The sequence below is a fragment of the Calliphora vicina genome, chromosome 4 (assembly GCF_958450345.1).
Source record: "Calliphora vicina chromosome 4, idCalVici1.1, whole genome shotgun sequence".
In the NCBI taxonomy this organism is placed as follows: Eukaryota; Metazoa; Arthropoda; class Insecta; order Diptera; family Calliphoridae; genus Calliphora; species Calliphora vicina.
In genome coordinates, this window is record NC_088783.1 from 31,680,869 (window position 1) to 31,706,895 (window position 26,027).

The following is a 26,027-nucleotide window of genomic DNA, read 5'->3' on the forward strand; positions in this document are numbered from 1 at the left end:
ATTTTTTAATTAATGCTTTAAAAATAAGAATATGAAATTTAATTCAGAATTTTTTGCATTGAAAAGAAAAAAAAATTAAAAAACTACGTATGGGTTGATATTTCATTGGTCAAAACATATGCAACTAATTGCTTTTAAAACATTTCTGTCTATAAAACTTAATATTTCGTGGCAAATCCTATATTTTCAATGACGGCCTTACATCGGCAAGGCAGTGAAGCTATCAAATTGGTAATAAAATTTGCAGGAATAGCTTTCCAAGCATCTACCAATCCTTGAAACATAATATCTGAATTAGTGCAATTTTCGGGGTCGATTCTTTGATTAACGATTTTCCAAATGTTCTCAATGGCATTTAAATCTAGTAATTGTGGTGGCCATTCCATTACCGAAACTCTTTCTTGTGCTAACCACGATTTAACAACATGTGAAGAGTGCTTGGGGTCGTTATCGTGCTGAATAACTCATCGAAGAGGCATATTATCCACAGAATTTGGAAGCATTACTCTTTCCAAGATGTCTCTATAGATAAATCCATCCATTATTTCATTAATTTAGAGCGATGGGACAACTCCATCAGCAGAAAAACAACCCCCATACCATTACGTTGCATCCTGCATGCTTCACAGACGTTTTCCCTACGCGCAAAAACCGCTTATATCAAAACGTAATCAAAAGAAACGTTTGAAGTTTGCTATGGAGTATTTAAATTGGCCAGAAAACAAATGGACGACTGTCCTATTTAGCGACGAATCCGAATTTAATATCATCGGAAGTGATTTCATGTGTTACGTAAGACGACCACTTAACACGCGACTTCAAGCACGATACTGTAAAAAGACACTGAAACATGGAGGATGCAACGTAATGGTAGGGGGGCAGTTTTTCTGCTGCTGGAGTTGTCCCATCGCTCTAAATTAATGAAATAATGGATGGATTTATCTATAGAGACATCTTGGAAAGAGTAATGCTTCCAAATTCTGTGGATAATATGCCTCTTCGATGAGTTATTCAGCACGATAACGACCCCAAGCACTCTTCACATGTTGTTAAATCGTGGTTAGCACAAGAAAGAGTTTCGGTAATGGAATGGCCACCACAATTACTAGATTTAAATCCCATTGAGAACATTTGGAAAATCGTTAATCAAAGAATCGACCCCGAAAATTGCACTAATTCAGATATTATGTTTCAAGGATTGGTAGATGCTTGGAAAGCTATTCCTGCAAATTTTATTACCAATTTGATAGCTTCACTACCTTGCCGATGTAAGGCCGTCATTGAAAATATAGGATTTGCCACGAAATATTAAGTTTTATAGACAGAAATGTTTTAAAAGCAATTAGTTGCATATGTTTTGGCCAATGAAATATCAACCCATACGTAGTTTTTTAAATTTTTTTTCTTTTCAATGCAAAAAATTCTGAATTAAATTTCATATTCTTATTTTTAAAGCATTAATTAAAAAAATATTATAAGCAAATGAATATTTTTGTTTACATCTTAAACTAGTTTAAACCACTTTTGTAAAATTCTGTTGCTGGTTGCATATGTTTTGACCACCACTGTATTTTGGAAAAAAAATTTTTTTCGAATTGTTTTTTTCAAAATTTTTTTTTTTAATATTTAGCGTAAAAAAACTTTTGGAAATATCTATCATCAGATATCCAAGTTGTCTTAGTAATGACTTAGTAATCCAGATATAGATCAAAAATAGAGGTTGTCCTGGTTTTTTCCTTATATCTCAGCCATTTGTGGACCGATTTCTCGATTTCAAATAGCAACCGAACCGGAAGAATTCCGGATATAGTGATGTATGACTGCGACTTAAGAAAATCCCACAGGAAAAAGTCTAAAGGTATAAAATATCACGATATCGGTGACCAGTTCACATTACCTCCACGTAAGATGACCATGGCCTCAAATCGCTCGTGCAGAATGTCCAATGTGGCATCAGCTGTGTGGCACATATCGTAGGTGTCTATATCATCCAATTCAGGAAAAAAGAAGTTGGTAAACATCGACCTGTAGCGCTTGACGTTGACGGTGATGGCCAGCCCAAAATTCACACCAAAGAGTGTCTTTTTCAGGATGAATTGGACGCTCTTGGATCTCATGTGGATTGGTATCGTCCCAAATTCGACAATTTGGTTTGTTGACGTACACATTCGATCAAAAATGGGCATCAACGTAAAATGGGCGAAGCTCTCGGAACGATGCCCGAACATATCGCCCATTTTGATAAAACAATTTTATAATTTGCGTGAACGCTATATCCTCCATGACGATTTGCAAAAAAAACTTAATAAATGACAGCCAATTCAACAGATGTAGCTTCAGCAATATGGCCGCTTTATAACAGATTAAAATCCAAACATTTCTAAACTACTTTGAAGTAATGCAGATAGTAAGCAGTAGACTCTACAATATATTTAAATGTGTCAATACTGGATAGTAACTAGCCCCACTGTATGTAGGGTGACCATAACGAACATGACATGCAGCATAACAACACCACAGCAGCAATGATGTTTTTATTTCATTCATTATTATTAATTTATGGAAAAAATTTTAGTTTTTTTTTTGTTGAATTTTAAAATGTTGCTGATGACGAGACTAAAACTATATGTAGGTCAACAACAAATTGCACTAAATACTAAAACAAACACTCGGAAAACACACACAAAAAAACTACACGACATCAACAAACATAGTTGCTCGCACTCTAATCAAAAGTTTGTAACCATTTTTTGTGTTTGTTTATTACAACTCTACTCATTTCGACGCTGTTAATTAGTTTAGATAAAAGTTAATTAAAAAAAATAAAAAAAAACAGATTTTATAAATATGTATACATTCAAAATGGTGCATTAATTAGGTATTAGAAGAGCTTTTTTGTGCCTCAACTCGTAAATTCACAGAAATATTTACATACAACAAAGATAAAATGTAATAAATTTTTAATAACTATGAAATGAAAAACAAAAAAAACTCAACATTTGAGAGGAGTTAACAATATTTTATGGTGTTAAAAGCGAGATACATTCACAAAACAAATTGTTTAACAATCGTAATGTGGGAAATAAAAAACTTTATGTAATTAACTTTCTCTCCATAGATTAGAACCCAGCGTGATTGCTGGGGTATCTCTGTGTAAGAGTTTCTCCCCAGTCTCTTTGGCTGTCTGGGAAGTTAAATCTAAAATGTAAATAAATACAATCATAAATAATAATAATATTCATGTTATTTCTGTTAATTTATTTACATTCATTTAACGGCTTTATTCTATTGTTTTTAATTATTTTTCAAATGACCTAATTTTTAGAATTCCACCATTAAATTGCCATTTATTTTTTGCTCTTTGTTGTAAAGCTGTAAAAAAATGAGCGGCATAAATGTAATTCTATGTATTTTATGCTTCATAAATTTTTGCATTTTTTTCTTGGCCGATGCTGCTGCTGTTGCCTGTCACATTAAATTTACTACGAAAATAATCGTTAATGGTTCCCTTTAAAAACAACAACAAAAAAGGCAAAGTGTCATAAAATGAAAGGATAAATAATTTGTGTCAGCTAAAATCTGTATTAAATTGTCACATAAAATGTTTAACAAGTTTTTTTTTTGTTTTTTTTGCAAAGTTCTAAATAAAAAATTAAATTGTAAATTAAATATTAGGGTCAAAGAGTTTAAAAACTGTAAATATTTTAGTGAATTTAAAAAGCATTAGGTTACAGTTTAACAGGCAACATTCTGTAAAGAAAAATTAATCAATAGACTACATTCATAATCTTTTTTAATGTGAGATATCAATCTAAACCTAAAAAAGGATATTTAGTATTACATGGACTCATTAGTCAGATTTCTTTGAATCTTGGAACATCGATCCCAATAAGCATTTTACTGGAATTCAAATTGAAAGCAAGTGTAATTCAAGCCTTGACTTGTAGTCAAGCAATTGAATTACAGTTGTATACACTTTCTTTCAATAGCATTCTCCAGTCAAAAAGGAAACATAAATTCAAGCCATATGTTTTTTGTTTGAAAAATATTAAACTTTTCAAGTTTAAAACATAATTACATTTGCATTCAAGTTAAATTCCAACAAAACGTTCAAGTGCTTGAATTTTTGGGACTTTAGTACTTATTGGGATTGAGGAGGAGAACATTGTCTTAGGAAGTATATGTTTAAAACACAGACGACACTACCAATGGATCAACAAAAGTTGCCTTTACATTCTTTAATTTTTCCATAAACAGTTTGCTAAAAGGTTGACTATTTTTTAACATTCACTCATCAAGTTTGCCTTAAACTTTTACTTACTAGTTGAGAACATTTTGTATGCTTACTACTCCCATCAAATGTCCTGTATTAAATTTTTTTGGACAAAATTTAAAATTTATTATCGATTTTCCATATTTGTATACCCACCATCAAAATCGAAATATTCATCGTACACCCACAAAAGTATATATTTTCTGGAACCTCATAGCTCATGTCCATAAGTCTGTCTGTTCAAAACACGATAGGGGCCACACGAAAGGAGCTGGCTGAAATTTTCCACTCTGAAATTATACTGTAAAGTATAATTGTCTCTAGTTGTATTAAAATGAATTATTTAGAGCAAGATACAATCTAAACTTTTTTGAAAACTATTGGGGGTAAGACATAAAAATGCGGGTTTTTTAAAATTTTAACTTTCTTTTTGAAATATTTGTACAATATAAATTTATTCAAAATATTGACCATTGTTAGCTATGTCCTTTAACCACATTTCTGGCAACATATGGATTCCGAGCCAAAATAACTGCTCATCGTTTGAGGCCAAAAACGAATCAAGCTAATTTATGATACACTGTTCTGAGCGTTCTTCATCGATGGAAACAATTAGTAGTCGGACGGGGCAAGGTCGGTACTATAAGGCGGGTGAGGCAAAACTTCCCAACCACTTCTTTCAAAATGTTTTTTAACATCCGAGTATTGTCATGATGGAATATTACGGTTTCATGTCTGACCGCATATTTTGGGCGTTTTTCGGCCAATGCTCGCTTCAAATGAATCAGTTGCATTCGGTGATTGTCTGGCCAGATTTCAGCAAGTCATAATAGATAGGATCCTTTTGGTCCCACCAAATACAGACCATTACCTTAGCGACTGTATATTTGGCTATAGTGTCTATTTGGCTGGTTGTTCGGGCTTCACATACGATCTCTTACGCTTCTGGTTATCCTAATGGATCCATTTTTCTTCGCAAGTAATGATTCGGTACAAAAATGATTTTTTATAGCGATCAAGCAGCATTTCAGACATACAAAATCGTCTCTCAGCTTCAATTCGTATGATACCAAATTTCCCTGTGTTTGAAATTGCTGATCGAGTAGCTCCCAATGATTTTGTAAGCACTTGTTGAGTTTGATCATACTTTTCACGTGGTAATGCCTCAAGTTCTTGGTCTTCAAACTTTTTTGGCTGGACTGGGCAATCATTGTCTTCCGTGTCAAAATCACCACTTCTGAACCGCACAAACCATATCTCGCACATTGAAACCGATAAAACACATTCATCGGAGTGCTTAAGCGGCACTTTTTTTCAAATTAAATAAATAAAGCAAAACTTCTCGCGTATGATGCTTTGTTGGCATAAAATTTGACATTTTCGAACCAAAAAACTTTTTTGTTTACACTAAAACTGAAAACAAAAACCGCGTTCAAAAGATATTTCGTATACAGTGGTGCCCAGGAATTTAAGACAAAAATTGTATTTCAAATATTTCCACAAATATGTATGCATGAGGACTGTTTTTACACATAAAATTTTTCTACAACTTGACCAAAATTTTTTTTCTAAATAAACATATTTTCTCATCATTATATTTTTATTATTATAAAATATTCGGACCAAATTTCGTATTTTTAGTTCCATTAGTTTCGGTCATATCATGTTATTAACAGCGGATGTTCGCTGAGGTGGGTCAACGTATTTCCACATATCTTTGTCCATATATGTTTTATCGATTTTTCCAAAAAATTTTCAGAAACTAGAAACATTAATAATAAATTTCATACCCTTAGAGGTCCTTTTGTTTTGGCTCTATCGCACTTAAAATTCAGTTGATGAAAAAAATTCAAGTATTTGTCTTAAATTGGTGGCCACCACTGTATATGTCTATATTAAAAGTTGAAGATGAATAATACTTTACCCATAGTTACAAAAGCAAAGACAAAATCCTTTAGATTTGAAGTGAAAAATTCGCTTGAGTGAAATGACAGGTAATTTCGATTTTAATAGAAATTTTAAAGTTTTCAGTAGAGACAAAAAACAGTTTGTGGTTACATTTTAACCTTCGCTTTACCAAAGGTTTTTTATGTATATGGTTTACCAATACCCACCCGGGTGACACTACACTTCTATAAATATATGCGACGAACGAAATTTTAAAAAATTGAAAAAACCTTATAAAAAGTTTAAAATGGTTCTATTAAATTCTATAGAACTCTAGAATTTGTTCAGTGAGTACAAATTTCATTTCAATCGATACAAAATTAAAAAAAATATTAAACCAATAAAATCGATGTGGTCACCCGGGTGGGTATTGGTAAAGCGAAGGTTAAGAGATTTTCTAAATTCGAATCAACTCAAAATGCAATGAAATTTAATTAAAACAATTTGATTATTTTTTACTTGGATTAAAACTCAAATCAAAATAATACTTTTTTTATGAAAATATACGAATTCTTTCTATTTAAACTTTTGGAAATCGGAACACAAACAAAGAAACAGAATCGTTTCGTCCTACTTTGGAGACCGATGGCCACGCCCCTGTCGGCCCATGATGTCCAAATTCAAAACTTTGTGAATTCAAGCTACCAATGGATCGAAAAAGTTGGCTTTATATTCTTCCATTTTTCGAGACAGTTTGTATAACCACAAATAAACTGTGTATCAAGTTTTAACAAACTGGAACGAGTAAGGTCCGATGCCTTTTTGTTTCCTTTCATCTCAAGGAAAGGGAGAGATGACAATTTAGCAATATCTTGTTTAAATCCAAAATTTTAATTTTTAAACCATTTTGCTTTGTTGGTTTGGAATTACCCACATAAGTAATTAATTTAACATCAATCATACTTTCATTTAATAGTTTCCTTATCAATATACAAATTTTATATAACGTAACAAATTTACTAAAATAGTATTTCCCCAATTTTTGCGCACTCTAATCTAAACGAATGTCACAATACTTGCAACATAATTTCTGGTTTTTACTTTAAATGTTTTTAAAAAAATCCACATTATTACATTTGTTGCAGGATATACGTGAATATTCCATCTGCCACTAAGTCTAATCTCTTAGCTACCTGCTGAACAATTAAAAATCTACCTGTTATACACACACTCAAACGTTCTATCCCTCTCTTTCTCTACACCTTTGCCTACCGACTAAAGTGCATTATCATGCTCATGGCAAATGATCATTGAAGATGAGATTTATTTGAATTGTAAATCACCTTTTAATGTTTACAGAATCCTAGAATTTTTCGTACATGTGTTTAATATTATTATTTTGGACACTGAATTTTTGCTGAAATAGTGTCCTTTTTAATTAGTATTATCGTGTCAGTCTATTGAGAACGTTCGAAAATTGAGAGATTTAAATTGAAACGCAACGACGAAAATCTTTTAGTAAATGAACGGCATTTGTAATCAAGTGTTATTAACAATATTAAATATTTGTGTAAAAGATTATTATTTCAAGGTATAAAAAATATTAAATTTATATGATTATAAATAAAATTTCATACATTTTATGTATATAGAAAATGTTTTAAATAAATTAGTGTGATATAAACATAAATTTGACAAAAACTGGAAAAATATATTTGAAACTAAAACAATTAAGTGTTTGGTAAAAATTTTCAAAATTATTCGGATTATTAACCTACAAAGCAGAACCCGGATCAAAATATGGATATAAATAACAATAAATATAACATTCAAGTGAAAAAACATTGAAAAATAATTAAAAATAAATAAAACAAATTTTATTGGATGGACCTTAGTTTACACTTTTTGGATTTTCATTGCTCCCACGGTTTAAAATTGTTCTTTGTTATCTAAAAATCAAATGCTGAAAATTTGTACAAAATCGGATAAAAAAATGTTGCAAAAATAATCGAATTAAAAAGTTTTTAAATTATCCAGAGATGTTGAAATATAAAATATAAAAATTTCCTGGCACAAATATAGTGCCAAATTTTACATTTTTAAAATTTGTTTAAAACAAAATTTCACAAGATCGGAAAGAATATCATCGATTCTAATAAATACTAAAATGCAAATTTTAATTGTTGCACATTTCATGGTTTATCATGGGGACCTATTTGATATTGGTGGATTTCGTTGAAATCCAGATAGTTTCATTGTGTTGCTAATTTATATGATCATAACTTAAAATTTCTATGACTTTTTTAACTCATTTATAACTGGGGTCATAACTGTACAGTTCACTTAAGTTATTCAATTGATGAAATTTGTTTATTAATATAAAATTTTGTACTCTGTTATATTTGGCTGTGACGAATCTTGTTACCCACAATCAATATGTGACAATAAAATATTTTTCTGATATAGGGGTTATTGTGGACCGATCCTCACAAAAGTTGGTAGAAATATTAAGGTTCATATAAAACTTGTTTATGTCCAATTTCATCACGATAGTAATTATTTATGAATGTTCAAGTAATTTTTTGAGGGCGACCTTGTGTAGGGTCGTGTTTTCAACAGACAGACAGAGGGACAGACGGACGGACATAGCTGGATCGTCTTAGAATTTCATAAGGACCCAGAATATATATACTTTTGTGGGTCTGCTATAAATATATGTTACGAACTGAATGACAAAAGCAATATACTCCCCATCTTTTTTGATGGAGGAACATCCCAGCAAAAAATATTCTGGATTTGGAAGCAATAAATATGATTACTGCATCTTCTACTGCTACATTAATTGCATCCTAAAATTATTGCCTTACAAAAATGATTTTGGAAGGCATACATTAAGCTATTCGTGTAGGTGGTGAAGAACTTAGACAAAATCAGCGCTTCTTGTTAGGCAATCACTGGGTCTGTAAGATTTTATTGCTTCTCAGCAGCTCTAAAATCTATATGTACAATTGTTTGCACATATTTAGTTCGATGAAATCAGGTTAATTTTAAAGCTGTGAAATATACTTATTTTGGATTCCTTATGCAAAGCCTCTACGCTAGGAATCCCTAGGAAACCTGCTTCCGAGGAAGCACCATTTTTTGCTGGGATAGCGAGATCGTCTTTAAGTTTCATAAGGATAAAAAATAGACATGTATATGTTGTTGGATCTACTACCAATATTCGATGTATGGGTGTGGGTATAAAACTCAGGCAATATTTTCTGTAAAGATGTGCACGGTTTACAAAATAAAGCTTTTTTATAAAAACTTGTAAAATAAGCAAAAGCTTACTTTCAAGCTTTTTACTTACATACATGATTCATACATCCATATGAATTATGTGGTTCTGTTGCTATTTAAAATCGGCCCACAAATAGCTGAGATATAAGGAGAAAAACCCGGACAACCTAGATTTTTGACCTTTTTTTGATTTATATCTGGATTACTAAGTCATTAATATAGACGATATGGATATCTAATGATAGATATTTTAAAGTCCTTTGCAACGACGTATATAAGATCATAGTAAATTGGACTTACAGCGGTTAAAAATTTAGTTTTAGCTCGGATTTTTTTTTCACAAACAAATTTTTTGTCATACATTTTTTTTCACTAATTTATTAAAACAATAAAATTAAAAAAATTGAAAAAAAAAATTAAACTTTGTTTACCTAAAAATATTTAAAATGTTTATTTTAAAGTATAATTTGGTGAAGGGTATTTGATAGTGTAAAATTTAGGATTTGCATTGCATAATTTTTGGTTAAATAAAATACAAACCTATTTTTATTGTAGTAGGAAACCCAAAACTCGCAACCACCTCTAACGTGATTGAGAATATCAAATACATATCTTGCGATAATATAGAGTTATTTCGTTTTAATAGTATGCGAAATATTGAAATAAAAAATAAACATACATATACATAATCTAACAGGCCTTAAGCTTAAATATCTGTCATTAAATATAGTGTTTTTTTAACAAAATTCGGAAAAGTTAAAATCTTTAAAATCTGTTCCTTATAGCGAAAGTTACCACCCTGAAAATAATTTTCTAACCCGAGCTAGTCAACATTGCTCCACTGTAGCGCTATCTGCTTACATATTAGACATACAAATACTACAATCTGAAAGTCCTACTCTTACTCCTATATTGAAGTTCAAAGAAATGTCTAAAAGTTAAGAAGTTAAAAATTTATTATCATTTATTTTGTAAAGTGCCTCACTGTGCTGTGTGTTATTGAAATACTCCTTATAAAATCAAAAACTCCTAAGATTTTATTTAAAACTAATTGAGTTATTGTTCAAATAGCCTTAAAAGAAATATAAATTAAATAGCAGTAATACAAAATATTTAAAGATTTTCCAAAGAAAATATTGTCTTTAATTTAGTTTAGAATTTATTTTTCCATTCAATATGTTATCGATAATAAAGTTATAAACTAAAAACAATCAATGAAAAAATCTAAACAAAATTTCTATTGTTTAAAATAAAATATTACAATTTATTCTTTGCTGTGCTATGATGTTTGTTTAGTTACTAAATTTCATTTGGTCTTTCTCCTTTGTTGCCAAAAAAAAATGAAAAATTAAATTTGTAAAAGATTTTTTTTAAATCAATTTTGTTTTTGTTCTCAAGCATAAAGAGCCCCAAAAACCTAAGAATTGTATATGAGTGTAAATCAGTGGTCGGCTCTTATAGTCTACCGAGACCCAACATGATCGTTTACTTAGCAGAAAAACAACACGAAGTTTATAAAAATCTGAATTAATAGCTGTTCAAATTACAAAAGAGAAAGAAAGTTTACAAAATGTTCGGTGTTCTCTTTGTGCCGACCTTTGGGGTATGAATCAGGAATATGAGTTTAGTTGAACAATAATTTGTTTTCTTTTAACTGATGATGTTGTTATTGTTGCATTGTCTTACCTTTATTGTTTTTTTAAGCCTTTTTTGTGTTGTAGATTTTTGAAAGGTTTGGTTTTTTTTACAAAACGGGTGGTGTCTGCTGACTTTTTGATAACTATTGTTTGGAAAAACTCTCACACAACAACAATCTTTAGGGTTTTGTTTTATTGTGAAACTAACTAACATGTGGGGTAATTTTTTTGTATTTTATTTTCTTGATTTTTCATACAAAACGGCAGATGGGTTTGTTTCAGCCTTTGAGAAAAAAAGAATATTTTGTATTTCAAGGTGTTTCAATTGTTTTTCCCCCTCAAAAACAAACATGAACAAAAAAAAAATAAAAAAAAATTAATAAAGCAGCCACTTAAAAAATAATTTGTTTAAATTTTTGAAAAAGAAGATGATCAAATAATTTATGTATAAAATGCCATAAATAATTCTGACAACAAAAAAAAAATTGTAGTTTTAAGCTTAAAACAAACATAAATGATTCTTAACATTTTTCTTATAATACTTTAGCCTTCAACTAACTTTGTCAGCAGAGCTGGTGTGTTTTTCGCTTTTCGTTGTTGGTTCTTTTTGGTCCAACAATTTTTTTTGTGGTCTTCCAAAAACCATTTTTTTAGCCTAAAGCTATAAATGACCGTTCGTCCATGTGACTGACTGAGTGACTAAATGACTGGTTAACTCACTATGTAACCGACCATCCAACGAAGCCTGACTGAACTGCCACTCTTTTGTTTAATGTCAGCATATGCAACTGACATATTTTATGTGCAGAATATTTAAGAGTTAAAAGTTACCAAAGAATGAATGAATGCAAAGAATATGCACGATACGTTACGTTGTAAGACCAAAAAAATGTACATGAATTAAAAAAAAAATAAAAAAATTTAATGACATAAAAGATGTCATTCAAGATACAATGCGTAGTTGGGTTGGTTCGTTGGTTAGTTAACCAGGCTGTAACCAGTAGTTAAAACAACAGTTGTTTGGCTGGCACAAGTGGTCATCTTTAACAAGAAGAATACAACAGCAAAAAAAAATAAAGACTCAACCTACGTATATTTATGCCATGACTAATGAAGAATATGTTTTCTGTTGGGTTTGAAACGAATTTTGTGCCAGCTTTATGGCTAAAGTTACATTTTCTATTAGTTATCGATGACAGTTAGTTATCGCTTAAAAGCATTTCTAAATTTTGCCTATTAGCCAAATTAATTATAGCAAAGCATTTCCGCATTAAAAAAATTTCTTTAGAAAATAAATTGTAGCTACAAATTTCTAAAAGAAGAAATAAAATATTTTATATTTTTATAACCGACAAAAAAAAGAATAACACATCGGAAGGTTTGCTATTGATCCTCAAAAGTACCCAGGTAAACTTTATTTACAAAATAAGCAGAAAAACAAGTAAGAGAGCTATAGTCGGCTGTGCCGAATCTTATATACCCTTCACCAAATTATACTTTAAAATACAAATTTGATATATTTTTATGTAAACAAAATTAATTTTTTGTTTCCAAATATTTTTTTTAAATTTATTAGTGAAAGTATATGTTTGATAAAAAAAAATTTTTTTGATAAAAAAAGATTCGGGTTAAAAAATATTTTTCCCGATTTTGACCAATTGTAGGTCCAACTTACTATATCCTTCTATACACCATTGTAATGGACTTTGAAATATCTATCATTAGATATCCATATTGTCTATAATAATGTCTTAGTAATAGATTAAAAATAGGCAAAAAAAAGGATGTTGCCCCGGTTATCTCAACTATTTTAAATATCAACCGATATTTATTCCCGATTTTAAATATCAACCGAGCCGGGAGAATTCCCGATATATTGATGTATCAATCATGTTTGTAACTTATTTTGTGGCTACGGAAAGTTGATTTCAACATACAGGCGGACAGACGGACATGGTTATATCGACTCCGCTATCTATAATGATCCAGAATATATGTAGCTTGCTCTCTTCAAACGAATTTCTTGAGATGGTTTGGCCAGATTCCAGCAGCCCATAATAGATAGGACCCTTTTGGTTCAAACAAATACAGAGCATTACATTAGCGCCATGGATATTTGGCTTTGGTGACGATTCGGCAGGTTGGCCGCAAGCAGAGAAAAAATATAGTTGTCCATTGTTACTGTAACCATTTAAATAGTATTTTTTAACAATATTATAGTCACAGTAATTATTTACATGATTGTGGTAACCATAATATGGTTAATTTACGATTCACATGATTATGTCAACCATATATGTATATGGTTACAGTAAACAAGTATGTGTTTGTGACAACCATTTATATAATGAATAATTTTATCATAATATGATACCCATAAGCCGAGAGCAACATAATATGGTTACCACAACCATGTAAATAGTTACTGTGACTATAATATTGTTAAAAAACACTATTTAAATGGTTACAGTAACCATGGACCTGCTGAATCGTCACCAAAGCCAAATATCCATGGCGCTAATGTAATGCTCTGTATTTGGTTGAACAAAAAGGGTTCTATCTATTATGGGCTGCTGGAATCTGGCCAAACTTGTAACAATATAGAAATGGTTACAGTAACCATGGACAACTATATTTTTTTCTCTGCGTACGGGCTTCACATACGCTTCGTGTTATCGTAATGTATCCATTTTGCGTCGCAAGTAATGATTATGTGAAAAATCGTCTTACAAGGTCTCTCTAATTAAATTCTAATGGAGCCCATTTCCCTATGCTTTTCGATGAATCCTGCTACTTGCAAACGTTCTGAAATTGTTGATTGAGTTGCTTCCAAAGATTTTGCAAGCTTTTGTTGAGTTTAACAACAATCTTCATGAAGTAATGCCTCCAAATGTTGGTCTTCAAACTTTTTCGGCTGACCTGGGCGATATTTGCCTTCCGTGTCAAAATCACCACTTCTGAACCACACAAACCATATCTTGCACGTTGAAACCGATGGAACACATTCAGCTTTGGTGAGCAATTGGTGTACTTCAGAGGCACTTTTTTCAAATTAAAGAAGTAAAGCAAAACTTCTTGCATATGACTCTTATCTGGTACAAAATTCGACATTTTCGAAGCAAAAAGAACCGTTGTTGTTTACACTGTAATGTTCCCTTCCAAACTCATACAAGTTATTGAAAACAAAAACCAAATTCAAAAGATACGCCATCTATTGTAAATCCCGCATTTTTAAGTAATTTTTGGAAAATATTGCTGGTTTGACAAAAAATCGAAACTTCAAGTAATATGTGGAACCTCTAAACGTTAGTCGATGTTTTCTAGATGTTCAGTATTTGTTTTTAGATAAAGGAGAATAATTACAGACCTTAGGAGCATAGAAATTCCAAAATGTGCACAAACCTCGGTGACGAATCGTATATACCAACCACCAATATAACAGATGATGGGATATAACTTTATTATAAATTGTTGTGTAGGGTATTTAAGTAAAACTCTTTGTAGAGGGTTACAAAATGATAAAAAAATGCAAATATTTCTTTATTTCACATTTCATATTTATCCTTCGTATAAGAAACTCAAATTTATGTACTCTTCAAGATAACATGTGGATAATTTACGACTATTTTTATATTCTTTTTTAAAATATTTCACTTTTTTTCACAAAAAAGAAAGAGAAAATAAGAGCTCATAACATTTGTTTAAATTTAAAATGTAATAAAAAAATAAACGTTAAACAAAAATTATATAAAAAAAGAAAATCTAAATAAAATGTTTAAAGAAATTAGTTAAATACATAAAGTGTATTCGTTAACATAATATTTTTTGCTAGTTTTTTTCAAATTTCCGTTTTCGTATACAAAAAGTAGTAAAATATAGCAGGCATTTCAAGAAAAAATTTTTTCTCTTTTATTCATTTTAGCTTGAAAAAATATTCTAGTAAAAAATAGTAATAGTTTTTTTTTTTTTTTTAAAATTAATACAATTTGTTTTTGATTTTTCCAAATAATGACAACAAAACAAAATTTTAGAATATTTTTTCTCTTATTTTACTAAAGTTTACTTAAAATTTAAATTTTTCGTTTTTAATTTTAAATCAAATAAAATTTTTTTATCACTTTAATATGAATCATTTATATTTTAAATTTTTGCTTGCAATCATTGTTGTTATGATTGTGTGGCCATTTGAAAAGTGTTGTTGTCGTTTTCGTTGTTAACCATAAATGTTACATTTGTCATTGTAACTTGTTACAAATAAGTCATCGGCGTTTGAGAGAGACAGAGAGAGAGAGAGACTTGTAGTTGTCTACAAGTACATTTACCATTTCAAGTGTTATATTAACAATGTCATTTGTTAAATACAGCGACAAAATAAACATGTTTTCTATATATTTTTTTTTTGCGAAATATTATACCGACAAACATTTTAACTGAAATGTGAAACGGAATAAACAGTACAATAGCAGTGTTAGCAGCAGTGGACATTTATGGTCAAAAGAATTCATTTATATAGATCAAGCTTAAAAAAGTTTTCTACATTGAAAGCTTACAGATTAACACTGATGATAACATCTTGATAGTATGAAAATTTATTAAGCTTCTTGTTAATTTTTTTTGATAAATTATTTTTAAATTGTCTTAATTTATTTTTTATGAGAACAAATTAATTGTATGACTTAAAAATGCGGGAGTTTTTCAAATTGTTAGCTTTTATTTTGAAACATTTGTACTATTTAAAATTATTCAAAGTATTGGTTATGACATTTTCCCATCTTTCTGGAAACATATGGAATCCTAGCTAAAAGAACTGCTATTTTTTTAAGGCCAAGAACGAATCAAGCCATTTTTGGATACTCTGTTCTAAGGTAAAGCGTATCATAGATAAAGGGTTCTGCATTAATCGAAATAAATAGTATTCGGACGGCACAATATCTGCACTATAAGGCGGATGAGGTAAAACATCCCAATCACTTATTATACCCTTATCGTTCAGTTTGTAATTTCCAAATTTTTCATTTGCGACCCCACAAAGTATATATATGGTCAATGTTTATTGTGTTGTCGTAAACAACCAGCAGAGACCTGCGCCGAATGCCTAAGAGTCGGTTAAGCCGAACTACCGTGGGGTGATATATTAGGACATTATGACAATAAGACTAATAAGAGACCTTGTGAATTGACCAATACAGTCAGAGACTAAAGTTTAAATACACCTCAAAAATATTTAAACTTTTGTTTTAAATTTTTTAAATAAATACAGTAATTTTTCCTCTAGCTCAGTTATAAGCTTGGCTGAAAAAAAACAAATGTTTGGCTCTGTTTTTTAAGCTTTTTTCTCAATGTTTAAACTCACTTTTAATGAAATGGCCACTAAAATACACTTTATTAATAAGAAATTCTTCAAAACCTATACATTAATAATTTAATAATTATAAATTAGAAAAACGTTTCAAGGAAAATGCATAAAAAAGTCGTCTTCCCTTGATTTTTATTGCAACCGATTGCAACTGGCATTAATTTTCCCACAATTAAAAAACCATTTCCATTAGACAAAAAATAAAATCTCAGTTTCTACTCAAACATAAAATTATGTTGGATTTTTAGTGTAAAACGTTCATGTGAGTTTTGTTTCCTTCTTTTATTTTGAAATTTCTGTTATTGTGTTGATAAAGTACTTACAGTTTAAAGTCAACTTTTGTATATCCGTAACTTAACTTCCTGTCATAACTTTTAATTTTGCTGTTGTTGTTGTTGTTTTTAACAGTCTGAGTTTTAAATATTTGATTTTGTGTGTTAGTGTATGTGTGTGTGTCAGTGATGCAAGTATTATGTTCTCTCTAGACTGGAAACTGTCTGTCTGTCCGTCCGTCTGTCTGTCTTTATGTTTATTTTGTTGTTGCATTTAAGTACATGCAGTAGTTGTAAAAATCGTTGCTGAAGTTCTTCTTACATAAAGTTCTTTTGTGATGTTTGTGTTGTTTTTTTTTTTTAACTTAAACTGAGTGAAACTTCCTACCGCATGCATGATATTAAATTATGTAATGTGTTTTTTTTAGCTAGTAGTTCGTCTTGTGATTTTTTTCCATAGAAAAAAGTATAGCTGTATGTAGATGTTTTAATATCAACCAAATTAAACATAAAAAAAGTGCAGCCATATATTTTATACAATACCAAAACTGCTGCATCTTACAAGCCAGCCAGCACAGCTCTACTTAGCTCGTATATCAAGTTTTTAATGTCAGCATGAAATAATATCCGCTTTATGTTTCTGGCAGACTTTTTTACCTTAAGACCAAACAACATGAGTGAGTTTAAGGTGGCTTTTAAAGCAAAGCTAACATTCAATATTAGTTTTGTTAACAAACCATGTTCCTAACAAAATATACCGCCTTATAATGGGTAGAGTGTTTTTTTGTTACTGATTTTAACCGCATAAGGAACTTCTTGGTTTCATTCTTCTTTATAGTTTCATACAATTATTACTGTTAAAACTTACCAAACTCTGTCTTTTACATGTTTTTCATTTTTCCATTTTCAGGTTGTCATCATTTACCACACAGCAACAGCTAGAAAGAACAACGAACAACAACTGTAACCCAGTACAACAAACGTTCAAATAGAAAATTGTGTGTGTATTTTACGAAAGAGATATAAGAAATTTTATAAATGTATAAAATTTATATTATCAGATTTTAATTGAAAACGTGCTTAATTTTTTGAAAAGCAAACTCATAATACAACTACTACTCTCCGATAGCAAAACAACAAGAAAACATTTAGAAAAAACCATCATGACAGTTAAACTGGCCAAACTGTTTGGTAGTTCAACGAGCAACAATTCATCATCACAAGTGCCACCACCTTTGCCGCCACCAAATCCATCGCCCGTCTACAATTATTATAATCATCCACAGTTGCAGCAGAAATTGCAAAAACCTTATAATCCTTATATGGATGATGATGACGATGATAATATGTCTTTGTATTCAACAACAGCCTCGATTATGACATCACGCGATCATCCATTCAACAATTCCCAGCGTCCTTTGTTGGCCGATAGGAAACCACAATTGTTGTTGACACAAAATAACAACAACAATAATAAAAAGAAAAATTCAACCGCAAATCAACAGAATTCTCAGACTTCCTATCAGCAACAGCAATTGCTAAAGCAACAACAACATCATCACCAACTACAGCAGCAGCAACAACTTCAGTTACAGCAGGAAAAATCTTATATATCACCCTATGTGCAACAACAAAAACGTGATAGTGCTAAAGGTTTGCATGGCTTCAATGATTTCGATATTCTATCCCAGCAGTACAATCAACACTTACAATCTCCCCACATTGGTTATCCCTATGGCAGTCCACCATCACCTACTCGCACTTCTTCAACACACACAATTCCAGCAACTGCAGCAGCATCATCATCATCCACATCAGCCTTGCAAAATATTGCCAACAATACAACAACAGATTTTGTGTTTGATTCCTTGGCAACGACATACGGCAATAATAATAAACAACAGCAGCAGCAACCATTTGCTAGCATTTCAACTGCCTTAACCTCTACACCACGTTATGGTAATATCAACAATTATGGTTCTACAACTAGTGCCAATGCCGCTAACAACGCCTCCTCATCTTCCTCCTTCTCCATCGCCAACTCTAACTCACGACCATGTTATGATGTTAATGATGCTGATTATTACACAGCTAGACCTTCAACGGATGCCATGTTGGGTAAATCATCTCGTTTTGAAGATGATTTTTGTAGTCGCCGTAATATAGACTTTTCCAAGAATACTCATCTAGATGGTGTCAGTGAACATCATGAACAACAGCAGCAGCAGCAGCAACAACAGCCACCTCAACTACAAAGTGGTCCTTTTATTTTTGGCATACCACCAGAACAACAAACTGACTTTACACGTATGCCCCATGGTGGCCGCTCATTTGGTGATATTTCCGAGGATTCGGGCATTACCAAAGACGATGATAAATACTCAGCCAAGAGAATGGTAAGTTAGAAAAGATTTCTTTAATTGTAGTAGTAAGTAGTTGATTATTTATTATAAATTCTTGGGCAAACTAGATTTGATTATTTGCAGTAAGTTAAACATTATACTTCTCCACATTTTTGAATTGCATAACATAGGTTAATGTAATTTCGCCCATGTCTAAGATAAATTTACTAAATAACTTAAGTTTGACCAAAAATGTTTAAAATAATCTTAACATACAACTATTTGTGGACATTGAGTTTATCAAGCTAAAGAGTGAGCCAAAAAAAAACGTAAATTTGTATTAAGGAGTGAGATCGAAAAAATGTTATCACGCAGTTTTCATTTTAATTTGATTGAAATTATTATTACAACTTACAAAAAAATATTATTTTTATAGTTCTGATCCTATCTAAAATCCTTCCATTAAGGTTTTCATTGAATTTTCTGTCACTTTGTTCGAAAAGGTAGTCCATCTCAATTTAAAATCAACCACATTTTTCGATACCTTTTTTTGTGCTCTTCATTTCTCTCTTTTAACAAGAGCCCAATATCTCTCCACTGGCCTTAGCTCCAGGCAGTTTGAAGGATTTGCCTCTTGGTACAAATACCACATTATTATTCTTGTACCACTCAAGACCATGCTTACCATAGTGACAGGATGCCAAATCGGGCCAAAAATAATTGGACACACTAAGAAGTCTTATGAATGAAAGGATCCTCTTTTGTAAACATTAATTGATATAAATTTCGGTATTTATAGAGCCTTTTGTAACAAATGTTTGGCTTCTTTTGACGCAAGTGAATATTGCTTGCAATACCAAGAACTTTTTGGTAAAATTTTCTGCTTTTGGTTGCTAAACTATTCTACAATATTCATTCCCTCGAGCATAGGCAACATCAAAATATAGAACCGAAAGCTGCGAAAAATTTTCCAGAACATTCGTTTCAGGTATATTTTTTTAGAATGTCAGGAACTTTTTGAGAATTGTATGTTTTTAAACCTGCATTGGCTTTTCCGGATATGTTGGGAGCTCTTTTGAAAATGCCTTCTATTTATTGGCTTTAGAAACATCATGTGCACCATTCCTTCTACATGAAGCAGATTTTCTATCAACGGACAAGTTATCCCGATACTTTTTATATCCTTCACCATGAGTGTCAAGGGTATATATAAGTTTGTCATTCCGTTTGTAATTTCTACATTTTTCATTTGCGACCCCACAAAGTATATATATTCTCCGTCTCCGTATGTTGAAATCAACTTTCCGTAGCCCTCAAATAACTTACATACATGATTCATAATCATACATTAATATATCGAGAATTCTTCCGGCTCGGTTGCTATTTAAAATCGACCAAATCGGCCCACAAATGGCTGAGATACATATAAGCAAAAAACTGGGACAACCTCGATTTTTGTCCAATAATGCGTTTGTGCAGATGTTTGTAACGTCCAACACCCACCTTAAAGTATACCGATCGACTTAGAATCACTTTCTGAGTCACTTTCATTAAACTACGTCCGTCCGTCCGTCGTTCCGTCCGTCCTGGCTGGCTGGCTGGTCGGCTGGCTGGCTGTCCATGTAAACATTGTGCGCAGATATTGCGATCAAATTTGGTACATAGTATTTTTTCGGCCCAAGGACCAAGCCTATTGTAACTGGATGAAATCGGTCCATTATTTCACCTAGCCCCCATACAAATGTCCTTTCGAAATTGGACTTTATCGGTCATAAATGTTTAATTTATATATGTATCTCCACAAATTCCGGTCCAAATAAGTTTTATATATACAAAATTCATGTCACCAAATTTTGTTACGATCGGTCCATAATTGGTCATAGCTCCCATATAAGGCCCACTTCCGAAAATCACTCAAAAATATAACTTATTGAAATTTTACAAGAAAAATGTTTTTGCTCTTTTACTTAGTGTAGGGTATTATATGCTCGGGCTTGACCGACCATACTATCTTACTTGTTTTAATCTATATCTGAATTACTAAGTCCTTAATATAGACAATATGGATATCTAATGATAGATATTTCAAAGTTCATTGCAACGATGTATATAAAGCTATAGTAAGTTGGACCTAAAATGGGTCAAAATCGGGAAAAATATATTTTAACCCAAATTATTTTCACCAAAAAAATTTTTTTGTCATAAAATCTTTTTTCAAAAAAAATAAAATTAAAAAAATATTTGGAAAAAACATTTTCAAAAAAATTCAAAAGCTATTTCGAAAAAAAAAAATGATGTTTACCTAAAAATAAATTATTTTAAAGTATAATTTGGTGAAGGGTATGTAAGATTCGGCATAGCCGAATATTGTTATTAGTTTGAAGGCAGACCGGTTAGAGTTTGGCCAACTTTTTGTAGGACCAAGTTAGGTTTAGCAGAAAATATTTCATAATTTTAGTACTCACTTATTTTTCGTCACTCATTTTAATCAGATTAACAACAAATGAACATAATTGACATTAAACATAATAATTGACATACTTTTCAAAGGTAACTTGATTAATATAAAAGAAATCAACCAATATTTGCGTTAAAAGTTTTAAGAAAAAACGTGTGTTAAGGTTTTTCGATCTCACTCCTTAAGTGAAATAAAACTAAAACCATTCAGAAATGTAAAAGCCCTTTTCGTAGACACTGCGTAATGTATATTTCTGTGTTTATCGTGTCTGATGTCACAAATAATTGGCTTCTTTTGTCACATCTGCAAATGGCTGGCCACACAAAGAACTTCATGGGTAATTTTGTATATTTTTTTGTCTGGTATTGTTCTAGAACATTACCTCACCCAGCAGCCACATACAAAACTTTACCCCGAAGTTGTGAAAAGTCTGCCAGTACATAAGTTTCATTATTCATCACACAACAGGTGTATTTTTTTTTTTATAAAATTTGACCTCAAATTGTTCGCTTGTTCTTTTGCTTCTAAGTTCTTTAACTTAATTTTCTGAACTTCAATCGACTTCAACCCAGCATTAGCTTTGGCTCTGCGTACAAAAGAATCAGAGCTGCGTTCGACTTCTTTTGCCTTACCAATATCTGTTAGAAATTTTTTTCTTCCTGAACCAGATTTTCTTTCAATACTCATGTCTTCCTTATATTGTTTAATGACGTTGAAACAGTGTGACGATGAATGAACCTTCAAAACTTTTGCTATTTTTTTGAAAGTCCATATTTGATATATTTTAAAAGTTTTAAATATTTTATCACATACTTTTTTTCAGTGACCATTTTGATCGATATAACAGTTGAAAATTAATGATTTAGAAAATATAATATCTCACATATTTTTAAAAGCTAACGAAATTAAAAAAATAATATTTTATTGGACCAAGGATAAGTTATGACTGGAATAGTGTGTACAACTCTTTATACCAAATATGATCGAATTTAGAAGAGCAAAAGTTGAAATATTCATGAAAATTTTTCGTATCTTCTTTTTTCTTAACATTTTAACATAAATGCCTATTTTTTAGAGAAGTTTCTTTTGAATACAAATAGTTATGAGTCAGTAAAATCCTTATGAACTAAAATTTTAAAATCTGAAAAGTGAGTTTAGTCTATTTGGCAATTGAGGAGGCCTGAATACAAATCTATAATTTCATTAAACCATTTAAATAAAATTCTCTTACTCCATCAAATTTTATAACTTGTTACGTCTACCAGTACTTCTAACAGCTACTAAATATAAACATTTGTTACTTCATCGACATTAACGAACAAATATTATAAATTAATTCAGCATACAGTTCATTTTGTGGTTTTCTAACAACTAAAACACCAAAAGACACAAACAGACACATTCAAATGCGAATGAAAATGCAAATATACAAACAAACATGCATTTATAATCCTCTTATGTTGCAATATGTTGGTTAGTTATTATTGTTGTTACAATATAGCTGCCACAAAAGTTTGTTTGCTTTTGCTTTTAGTTACTTTTGGGGTAGACATACATACATGTTTGGCTCACAATTGATAACAAGCAGCAGTCATAAGAACAACATGAATGAAAACTCTATAACAATTATAATTATTATATTCCAAAACCTAAAATTTAGAAATAGAAAATTCATAACTAAAGATAATGAGTTAATCACATATACACATAAACAAATAGTTACATATAAATTGCAACATACTTACTTACAACATTGTACATTTATTGTAAAATGTAAATTTTAAGTATAAACAACTTTATAATATCCATATAAATACTCGTGCAATGCAATGTAGCAGTTACAAATGTAAATGCTATGCTTCAGTTTGCTACTGCTATTTCGAGTACTTATGAGTATTTAGAATTTATAGTAAAAATATGTACATATTTATTTTTTTAAATAAATAAATAATAACAGAAACACATTTTTCATGTACTCATAAGACAAAGAAGAAAACAAACACTTTTTTAAGTAGACTGTGTATTCAGTCTAAAATTTAAATTATAATGTATTTAATATTGTGTAAGGTTTTGTTGCAAGTAGCTTTATTTTAGACTTGCTTGTGTATATATTGTTCTGTCTGCCTGTTATTATTATTATTTTACCATCCAACTAACTAACTAACGTATTGTTTAAATATTTAACCATGTTTTACAAATATTTAACACTCCAAAGTTTTTGTGGTTGTTAGTTTAAGCTTAAAACCTCAACATTATAATAGAAAAATAATTAAATAATAAATTAACAAAGCAACAAGAGCTATAACAACAACAGCAAACTAAAAATCTACTTAAACAATACTGAATTGTTTAGTGGTTTTACAACATTAAGAATTTTTGGTTAAACGCTTTAGGCGAAAATTAAACAAGAACAACATAAAAGTTATTGAAAACTTTTGCTAATTGCTATTGTTTAGTTTTATTTTATATTCTTCGCTTTTGTTTATTTAAGTTAAACTTAAAAAATTTCTGGAGGAATTTGCGTAAAATAAAATATTGATTTTGTGCAACAATGTTGGGGGCATAGAATAAATGTATATAATAGTTAATAAAAGAAATATAAAATTACTCTATTTTCACACAGTCATTACTATACTACTTCTAGGTAATGCAGAATGAAGGTAGTAGTCATTACAAAGTCTAGTCCTTTGGGATACTAAGGAGTGAGATCGAAAAATTCTTAACACACGTTTTTCATTACATTTTTTAACCCAAGTATTATTTGAATTTTTTTTTGATCAAGTTACCTTTGAAAAACATGTCAGTTATTATGTGTAATGTCAATTATATTAATTTTTTTGTTAATCTGATTAAAATGAGTGACCAGAAAAAAGTGCGTACTGAAATTATTAAATATTTTCAACAAAACCCAACTTGGTCTTACAAAAAGTTGGCCAAGCATACAAAGGTCTGCCGTCAAACTGTTTCCAATGTTATTAAACAGTACCGGGAGAACTTGTCAGTTGATAGAAAACCTGGTTCAGGTAGAAGGAATGGACCACGTGATGTTTCTAAAGCCAAAAAAATAGAACGCATTTTCAAAAGAGCTCCCAACACATCCGGTAGGAAAGCAGCCCGGTTAGCTCAGTGCTCGGACTATTTGGTACGAAAAGTTAAAGCTAATGCAGGTTTAAAAACATACAAGGCTCAAAAAGTTCCTGACAGGAACGCTACTAAAAATTTAGAGGCCAAAAACAGAGCACGGAAATTGAAGTCAAGTTTTATAAAAAAATATTCTTGCTGCATAATGGATGACGAAACGTATGTTCTGGCAGATTTTTCGCAACTTCCAGGTCAAAAATTTTATGTTGCTGATGCTCGAGGGAATGTTGAAGAAAAGTTTAGGACCCAAAAGCAGACAAAATTTCCCAGAAAGTTCTTGGTATGGCAAGCAATATGCAGTTGCGGCAAAAGAAGCCACTCATTTGTTACAACGGGCTCTATAAATACCGAAATTTACATCAAGGAATGTTTACAAAAAAGGCTGCTTCCATTCATAAGACTTCATAATGTGTCCACTTATTTTTGGCCTGACTTGGCATCCTGTCACTATGGCAAACAAGCCCTTGAGTGGTACAAGAACAATAATGTGGTATTTGTACCAAGAGAGGCAAATCCTCCAAACTGCCCGGAGCTAAGGCCAGTGGAGAGATATTGGGCTCTTGTTAAAAGAGAATTGAAGAGTACAAAAAAGGTGTCCAAAAGTGTGGTAGATTTTAAACGGAGATGGACTACATGTTCGAGCAAAGTGACAGAAAGCACTATAAAAACGTTAATGGAAGGGTTTCCGAAAAAGGTTCAAAATTTCATCACTAGTGATTAAAACTATAAAAATAATTTTTTTTGTAAATTGTAATAATAATTTCAATCAAATAAAAAAAAAATTAAAGCTGTAAGTTTAGTGGTTTCTTTTTTATAAACATATATGTATGTTAAGAATTTTTCGATCTCACTCCTTATTAAGAAGTATTTTCTGGATAAATAAAATATATAACAATGGACTACTTCAAGCTTTCATTTAAAAGAAGAAAGTAGACTTACTTAATCAAACTAGTTATTGTATAATATACAAAATTTTGTATTTTTCGTGATATTTTCCTAATACTAATTTCTGAACATGTTTTGACCAGATTTCATATCATGTAATAAATAGTTTGATTTAATTTAAAATTTATCTTGTTCTTAAAAAAAATGTTTTTTTTTTAAATTTATTTTCTTGAATATTTCGAATTTAAATTCGTATTTTCTGAAACTACGTTGAAAATGCTTTAAAATTCATAAACACTTTTAATTATTTTTTAAAAATTTTCAAATTCGAAATTGGAAAATGTAAGAAATTGGCCTCAAATAGAACTAAAATTTTCTTTTTAAGAATCATTATGATTTAGAGATTATATTAACAGCTTTTAAAATTTTTCGAACATAAGTTCGAATTTTCGAATTTTATTTCGAACATAATATTGCATTGTCATAAGTTAAAA

The 26,027-nt window shown here is 30.7% G+C and overlaps 1 protein-coding gene across 1 annotated transcript in view; it reads left to right on the top strand.

The window, feature by feature from the left end:
- Positions 1–26,027, top strand: part of RhoU — a 220,909-nt gene that overhangs the window by 128,218 nt on the left and 66,664 nt on the right. The window contains exon 3 of the mRNA XM_065507553.1: positions 17,618–19,103. Within this exon, the coding sequence (XP_065363625.1) occupies positions 17,871–19,103 (1,233 nt within the window). The 5' untranslated portion in view covers positions 17,618–17,870. The remainder of the gene's footprint in view (positions 1–17,617; positions 19,104–26,027) is intronic.